The sequence below is a fragment of the Salvia miltiorrhiza genome, chromosome 2 (genome assembly GCF_028751815.1).
Source record: "Salvia miltiorrhiza cultivar Shanhuang (shh) chromosome 2, IMPLAD_Smil_shh, whole genome shotgun sequence".
In the NCBI taxonomy this organism is placed as follows: Eukaryota; Viridiplantae; Streptophyta; class Magnoliopsida; order Lamiales; family Lamiaceae; genus Salvia; species Salvia miltiorrhiza.
The window spans coordinates 23,173,236-23,182,263 of record NC_080388.1 but is presented as its reverse complement, the minus strand read 5'-3'; the positions used below and the strand labels follow the sequence as shown (position 1 = coordinate 23,182,263).

The 9,028-nt window shown below is 34.0% G+C and overlaps 1 protein-coding gene across 1 annotated transcript; it reads right to left on the bottom strand.

The window, feature by feature from the left end:
- Window positions 1-5,506: 5,506 nt before the first annotated feature.
- On the bottom strand, window positions 5,507-8,780 carry LOC131008153 (protein FAR1-RELATED SEQUENCE 5-like). Its single transcript, XM_057935047.1, has 3 exons — window positions 8,768-8,780; window positions 7,101-7,887; window positions 5,507-6,911 (listed from the first exon to the last, which is right to left on the bottom strand). The coding sequence occupies exons 1-3, from the start codon at window positions 8,778-8,780 to the stop codon at window positions 5,507-5,509; spliced, it is 2,205 nt and encodes a 734-aa protein (XP_057791030.1).
- Window positions 8,781-9,028: the final 248 nt, after the last annotated feature.

Here is a 9,028-nt window from a genome sequence, read left to right as displayed (position 1 = left end):
GAGCATGAGCATTTAATCACTTCAAGCATTTATTATTATTATTAACATTATTATTATTAATATTATTATTATGAGGATATTATATATATATATTTTTTTTCTATATACATATTTAAGCCCAAACAATTACATTTCTTTTAGTGCAGCCCAATTCTTTCTTGGAGCCCATATTTTGAGCCCAAATAAGTGGATCACAGATTTTCCTCTAAAAGTTGACCTTCGCTGCATGGCTGATTTACTCTAATTCCTTTTTCCTTCTTGATAATACAAGAATATGGAAAGACTGATTTTGATTGATGCTCCTTTCCAAAATAAGCTCTCAACTACTAGTATAAATAGCAGTCATTCCTCACCTCTTTCTCACTCACTCAAATTTACCGAGCTCTCATCTCTCCTGGTAAAGGTATTCTACTCATTCCCTTCTCCTCCTTCCGCTTTGCTCTGTATACTTTTTTTCGCCTTCGTTCTCCGTCTGTATAAATTTCAGCTCTTCTTTTATTATGTCGTTTCCCATCCTTTTAGTAAAGGCTCCTGACACATCCTTACTTGTGTAAGTGATTGTTGGTTTGCTACTATTTTTTTTTTTATTATTTTCGATGGATGTCCTTTTGGTTAAAGAAAATACATAGCTATTATAATATATATATATATATATATATATATATATATGTATGTGTAGGAATGGCTTTTGGGTGTACACATCTTTTTCCTTTATTATTTTTAAACTCTCTTTTGTTAAAAGGTTGTCAGAAGTCTTTCATCCCTTATTTTACTACTACACTTTTCGAACATATAGGGGGGGTGACGTGTGTTGCCTTTAAACACATAAATCTATAGCAAGCTTACACCATTTTCGAGATATATATATATATATATATGTATACATATACTATTTTTTATTGTGGTTAGGACAAACATATATAGCTATATACTCCCTCTGTCCGCCAAAAGTATACCATTTTTACTATATTGGGCGTCCGCAAAGAGTATACCACTTTCCTTTTATGGAAATGGTCCCACCACCCACTTTAATCTTTTATCCTTACAAACACTCTTTATTTACAAAAAAACCCACCCCAATTCAATCTCAACCACACATCTAATAAAGTGGTGGGACCCTTTCTCCACTACATCAAAATCATCACCAATTTTATTAAATCCCGTGCCCAGCCAAAGTGGTACACTTTTAGCGGACGGAGGGAGTATTAATTAAAGACCTAATTAATAAGGATTTTGTTTTCCGCATGCATTCTGCATATGAGTATTAAAGTATACTTGTTTATTAGGTGCTCTTATATTAATGTATTTTCTCTTAAGTATTCTGATTTCAAGTAGTAAAATATGGATAGAATAAGATCATATTATATTTATGTATATATATTCATGTACTTTCATTAATTTTTAGCATAATTTAATAACATTTTTCATAATCCATTTTAGGAACGGCGCGCGAGACTTGACTATTTTTAATTTCGAGTTTTTGCACAAGAAAGGTTAAGGTGGGGTTATAACGTTGCATTTAACATTTATCCTTATTATACGTTTTACTCAATTTATATGTGTGAGAAGCAGACAGAGCCTACGGGCTATGAGACAGAAAGTTATAACCTACGGGTTATATGAGACAGAAAGTTATAGCCTACGGGTTATATGAGACAGAAAGTTATAGCCTACGGGTTATATGAGACAGAAAGTTATAGCCTACGGGTTATATGAGATAGAAAGTTATAGCCTACGGGCTATATGAGACAGAAAGTTATATAGTCTTCGGGCTAAGAGACAGAAAGTTATTGCTTTCGGGCAATATGAAAGAGCAAGACAGTTTTCTTTGCACTTATATTTTTGTTGTAATTCTTATAATATGGATAAATGCACCCCACTGAGTTTATTGTACTCACCCCAAAACAATATCTTTTCAGGAGATGACTCGGGCGATGAGAGGCGGGGCGAATGATGGTCAAAGATGAAAGAAGAATAATATTTTTCAATTGAAATAAAGACTCATTTTTTGTTTATGATGTTTATTTTAATGTTCTCACTTGGATTCGGTTTTTTAGTTATTTATTTTAAAGGGTCCGATTCTATTGAGAAAGGCCCTTAGAGTTAGAATTAAGAAACAATCTCATCCTTTGATTTCTTTATATCTAACGGTTCAGATAAGATCCGTTCAACAAAATTAAAAATAATATTAGCTAATAGAAAATTGATTATTTCCTTCATCGAGGGTAATCTCGACCAGATCTTATTCTGCCGATTTATGAAGGATAGGAAAATTGCTTAAATTCCTCACTTTCCATACAAATCGAGATATCAATTGATTACCATGGTGTGTCATTACAGATTTATCGTTCACAACCTTCTTCTCCGCCGAACACGTTCATTTAGAAAAGTGAAGAAAGGGTGTTTCGTAGGTGTTTACTATTTCGGCGAAATATGCTGATATATCAATGTCATGTTCACAGATGTGCAGAATGACGTTCAAGAAAAAGAGCGTAAAGGTTCAAAAGACGCATACCCAATAGATTCTTTCATCGTCCTCTCTTGTTCGGAAGAATACAATCATGGATCGTGGAAAAGATGAGGCTCTCGGCTTAGCCGTCTGTGTGCATGGAAGAATGGACTACACGATAGTGGTTTCTCGGCTCTCCGTTACAGTAGGGAGAGAGAGAATCAAAGACCGTAAATCGACCGGTTGCTACATCGGAAATTCGACGTTGGTTGCCGAAGGATGTTGCGGCCATTGGTTGGGGAGATAGAGAGAGTATTTCGGCTTTTCGATTCGTGATAGTAGTAGCTTGAAGATGAAGGAACGACTACATGTTGACGGTTCACGGCCTAGTGGCCGGTCGACGCAAAAACGAGCCGGCGAAGGGAGCCCACTTAAGCTTCTGTTCGATTTTCAGAAAAATGAATGGAGGTGTTCCCATCGTTTTTCTTGCTGTTCAAAACAATGTAAAAAAAAGTTCATAAGATTATCACTTACTACATGTAGTCACCATTTATTGAGACTGATTAAATATCATGAACACTTCCGACCAAAATATACGTTAAACTAACTATGACTTAGTCATTACGAACATGATTATAAACTTTCTGAACAAGTGTTGCTAAAGTAATGAACATAGGTCATGACTGCTATTACTGGATTAAAATATATGGTAGAACAAAATATCATAATTAGTGAACAATACACAATAACGGTACATTTCATTATATCTATTTTACTATATAGTACGGTACGAAAAAAAAAGCACAATTGTTTCATTGCATGCATATGTACAACTACAATAAAAATTAATTACGAACATGATTTCATTTATAAAAAATTGCGAATATGATTATAAACTTTCTGAACATGTGTTGCTAAAGTAACGAACATAGGTCATGACTGTTATTATTGGATTAAATTCTATGGTAAAATTAATTACGAACATGATTATAAACTTTCTGAACATGTCCTGCTAAAGTAACGAACATAGGTCATGACTGCTATTACATAAAAATAGATTTACCCATATGGAAAATGTAATTTTTTGTTCATAATTTTTCTACTATTATAAACTCTATTTTTTTTTTGTTATTTTTCTACTATACATAAAATGTAATTTTCTTCCTCAGTAATTCTTGATTTCAAAGTTTAAATGAGTCACAAGTTGTATCTTTCTGAATTATTTCCATAAATTTTCCTATAAACTTCAGGAGCGACGAATTGGCCGGAAGTCTTCCAATTCGATTGGGGAACATAGTCATCGAGGTATGGTCATTAAACAAAGCAATAAAGACATCTCTGATACTAGTGAAGGAGAAGCCAATAGAAGTTATTGATATAGAGAGATAGTTGTATAATCAAATATGGATGCTACTGTTTCTCAATATTTTCATCTGCATAGTTATTCATTCCATCTAAGTTCAGGTATATTCATCACCATTTTTCCTCCAATATAGTTGCATAAATTATTCAATGATATCATATAGCCTTTGTAAAGTGAACAATTAATTTCTTATTGTCATAGTAAAATATAGGAAATTGTTGCAATCTTTCTTCATAGTTGCTTGTTTTGGGCCTGACACTCTCTATCTGTAAAGTGAACAATTCATTCTTTACTGTCATAGTAAAATATAGGAAAGTGTTGCAATATTTCTTCATAGTTGTTTGTTTTTTATTGAATCTAATTTGCATGATAAAATATATAAATGAATGTCAAATGCCAAATGAATACAAGAACAAAGAAGTTTTGAACGTTGTATTAAGTGTGTCGAATAAAATCGTAATTAAATAATTCAAGGAAGATGTGTATAGAATATTTGGGTTTCCAAAAGGAATTGAATTGTTAATAAAATGAAATAGAACTTTGAAACATAACTGGTTGAATGAATCATATTGAAACATAATTGCACATAATGTTTTATTGAAATTTGGTCAGACTTTTTATAAATTTGTTTTGAATTTTCATATTTCTTTGATGAACGTATATTTATTATTTTACGAATATATTGTGTGTGATAAACTATTTGGTTAGTAAAACTTGTTTGCCGACACAACAAATTATATTCAACAAATCAGTAAAATATGTTCACCAGAATTAATAAATTATTCATTGCAAAAATTGAGTTATGTTCATCTAGAAAATGAGATTTGTTCAATAAAGTTCAAAGGCTATAACTATTTGTTCATACAAAACGATTAAAAATTCATTATACTAAACAAAAATATAATTTCATCAATCTGAAAAAGTCTACCAAAGTTCAAATGATATAACTATTTGTTCAGTAAATTGCGTTCAAATTAGTAAAATATGTTCATCAAATCAATAAAATATGTTCATCATAATTAATAAATTATTCATAGAAAAAATTGAGTTATGTTCATTTAGAATATGTTCATCAAATCAGTAAAATATGTTAATCATAATTAATAAACTATTTTAATGCATGTTCATCAGTAAAATATGTCCATCAATCCGGGAAAGTCTACCAAAGTTCAAATGATATAACTATTTGTTCAACAAATTGCGTTCAAAGTAGTAAAATATGTTCATCAAATCAGTAAAATATGTTCATCATTAATAAATTATTCATTAAAAAAATTGAGTTATGTTCATTTAGAATATGTTCATCAAATTAAGCCTAAAGGAACTGCTTCTCTTGTCGATCTCCATCAGTGTCTCAGTTCCTCCACAACTTGCCCTTCTCAAGCAGCTACAAGTTCTCAGAATCGGGGACAATCTGCTCACGGTTGAAGTACTACAAAAACATCAGTGTATTTTGAATCACATATACATTAACAATTAAATTGATATAGAATTACAGTTCCTCGTGTGAAAGATATGTAATCACTCCATTTGGCTATTTCAGATTTTTACCTATAGTTCAAAAATATTCTAAATAAAAAGTAATAGATTTCAGATGTACGAGAAAACAATATTGTCGAACTGTGAAACCAATCCATGAACATAAAACAGAGCAGTAAAAAGTAATAAATCAACTAAATAACTATTCCTAACATTTATGCGTCCTCTTTTGTTGGACAATTCCTAGAATCATGATGACCCAAGGTATTGCATTTTCTACATAGGCGCATTGGTTTTTTGGCAAGTAACATAGCTTTTTCTTGCTCTGATTTCCTGCGGCCGCCCGCACCACTCCCTTTTGTCTTGGATATGTTAGGTGGCAGCACCGAGGGTGATTCGGACGGAGCAGACCCATAGAAATCCAAGAACATCCTTTTTTTGGATGCCGATGGATGCTCCAGCGATCCAAGCTTGCAGAACTTGTCTTTAACTTCAGTGAGTGCAGAGAACAACTGCTCACTTAGCTCATTGTTGCATCTCACATACCCAAGGCTATCCGCAACGACCTTGAAGAAACGAAAGTCTCCTTTAGCTGAAGGTTGAACATAATCTTTAGACTGTTCACTTTGTGCTTCTTCTGGGAATATTATGCTAAACTTGCACCAACGTCTAATAATGTATTTTTCAGGGATTTTGTGAATCCTCATATTTGTGAACACGTGGAACATATGTTTGCACACCAATCCTTTTCTGTTAAACATGTTGCAGCTACACGACACGTCGTCGTGTTCGGTCACATGACGAACTGTAAAAACACCATCTAGGTTATCCTCAATGACAAACACGTTGTCATCATCTTCTAAATACATCTTGCGAATGCTGCACCCACGGATCGAGAAACCTATCTCATCCTGAACACACTTAAAAATGGAGTTCGTGTATACCTGAGATGCATGTTTCTCAATGGGGAGCGCATACAGCATACTAGGGGAACGAGTCTCATCTGCATAAGTTATCTTCTTGAAGTTATTGCGCTGAGAATCAAGAGCCATGCAATAATTCGTATAAAGCAATACGAGATCAGCATTCTTGTTGAGAAAACGCTTGAAAAAACTGTTCTCACTCTCTGAAAATGAAGTGGTTCGGAATAGACCGCTCATGGGAATGTCTTTGAAATATGCAGGTATCCAGAAAGCTCTGTCTTCATACATGTCTGAAAACCACTTGTTTCCACCAAGGTCGTATTCATCGATCATATTGTTCCAATCTTCCTCGAACACTTCAGGATCTTTGTCTTCGGCCCACACAATTCTGCCAAAATTTGCCTTGAAATCAGGGTCCTTTGCCAGCCTTGATGGCAATTTCTCCGCAACCTTAATAGTTATGTGCCACATGCAAAACCTATGTCGCGTCTCTTTCCATGTAGATGCCACGGCCTTTCTTAGAGCTGGGTCTTGATCTGTTATCAGTACACGGGGTGCACGGCCCATAATCTCATAAAATTTATCAAGCACCCAAGAATAGGATTCCGTGTCTTCGCGAGATATAAGGGCTGCACCAAACGAAATACATTTTCCGTGATTGTCTCTCCCAGTAAAAGGAGTGAAAATCATTTGGTACCTATTAGGAAATGCAAAATGGCAGATCAGGTAATATACTGGGAACGATATTGATTATGAGACAGTTACTTGAGTAACAAACAACCAACATAAGTATGAACTTTATCAAGTTTTTAAAATGAACATGGAATTACAGAATAATTGAAAGTGTATTCGGCAAACATAAAAAAACGTTATAGTGATTACTTACTTGTTTGTGTGATATGTGGCGTCGAATGATACCGCCTCTCCATAAATTTTGTAGTTATTCACGGCAGTTTCGTCAGTCCATATCAATCGACGCATTTTTTTTTCTTCGTCTACGTCGCAAATGAATTTGAACCCATCTCCCAATTCCTGTTTATTTGTAAGTGCATCCAACAACATTTTGGCATCCGAATCTAATGAATGACCTTTGAGATCCCTGACATAATTCTTGAAGTCATCAGTGGTGCACCCCACTGCTTCGTAACTGCCTATGAGTTCCCTATACAAACGAAAAGTACGCATAGCCCCAATGTTTGCCTTGACGCCCGAAATTATGAATAGTTGCTCCAGTTCTCCGACTTTCCTGTTGCCGGTCATCAGATGACGAGTATGGGCCGGCACCATTGAATGCGTGTGCCCTTCATTGAACCTACGAATCTTGTAGCGACCACCATCCACAACTTCAAAGATGGCTCTAGCCATACAATCGCACCGGGAAGATGTTGTCTTCCGTTTCTTTTTCAAAGGATTCCCATGTTCATTTAGTGTCCCATCGACCTTGTCCCACACTCCTTCTCTATTGCATAAAACATATCTGAGTCGAATAGTGCCATCTGCAGCATATATAATAGTACTCATCCGACACTGGAAACCACATGCGGCAGCATATGCTTTATAAAACTTAACACCTTCATCGAGTGTATTATGCAGCTGTCCAACATATGGTTTTAATGTATTGGCAGAAGTAGGGAAGCATATTTGACGATCTGGAATACTTGGATTGAAATTATCTGAAAATAATATACAATTCTCAATTTAGTGAAGTATACGTCCATCTATATGTAAATTATAAAGATGTAAATTTAAAACTTAATAGCCTGGTATATGGAACAATTAAAAAAATTCAACATCATCGAATTCTACAGAAATTAATCGAAGGCTTCTACAACATGTTATATCAAAATTCTACACACAAGTAATTAGGCGAGAATATGCTCACGTTTATTCCAACAAAGTTAAATCTATTTCACATATACACTAATAGTTCATAGAAAATATCTACTCCCTCCGTCCCTAAAATAACTTCCTCTTTTTCCATTTTGGGACGTCCCCCAAATAACTTCCTCTTTCTTTCTTTCCATTTTTGGAAACCTACCCCACCACTAACAATACTTTATTTATTCTTACTTTTCACTTTTCACCACTCCCAATACTAATTATAACACTTTTCACAATTTCCAATAATAATTATATCACTTTTTCTCCACTATCAATACACTTTACAACTTTTTATTAAAACCCGTGCCGTCCCCAAAGAGGAAGCCATTTTAGGGACGGAGGGAGTATTTGATTCTGAGAATCACTGAACGCGTGAAAACTCAACTCATTTTTTAAATAAGACAGAAAAGAACATTCTTATGAACATATGTATAAGTTGGCTGAAAATGGATTGAACAAATTCTGACTTCTTTCAGTTATGTGTCTACATGTAGTTGCTTGTCGATATCCTCTTTATAGCCAAATAGTGTTTCTTTTAGTTCATTAGCCAAAATTGTACTGTTCATCAAAATAAAATCCATACTGTTCAAGAAAACAAATGGTCATAATCTTGGATAAAGCAACAAATATATGAGTTTTTCATTTTTGATATTTCAATCCCAAACAACTAACCTGATAATTCCATTGAACTCTGATTCTACGCTTAAGAAGAATGTATGAACGCCGGCTCACGTATATGCTAGAAATTTGACAAAAAATAGGTTTTGCAAATGATGCTCAAAAATGTTTTTATAATTTTTACATAATTATCGTTTGTTGCATAGAGTATAATAAAAAAAATATTCAACCAAATCTTTCCAAAACAATATACACTAAAAAACGCATGATTAGTGTAACTGCCATATTTATGGAAATGTTAAAAGATTTGGTCGA

Excerpts from the sequence above, each read along its gene's own strand:
- LOC131008153 (XM_057935047.1), bottom strand. Across the intron at positions 6,912-7,100 it reads GCCACATATCACACAAACAA|GTACCAAATGATTTTCACTC; the intron begins GTAAGTAATCAC and ends ATTTCCTAATAG.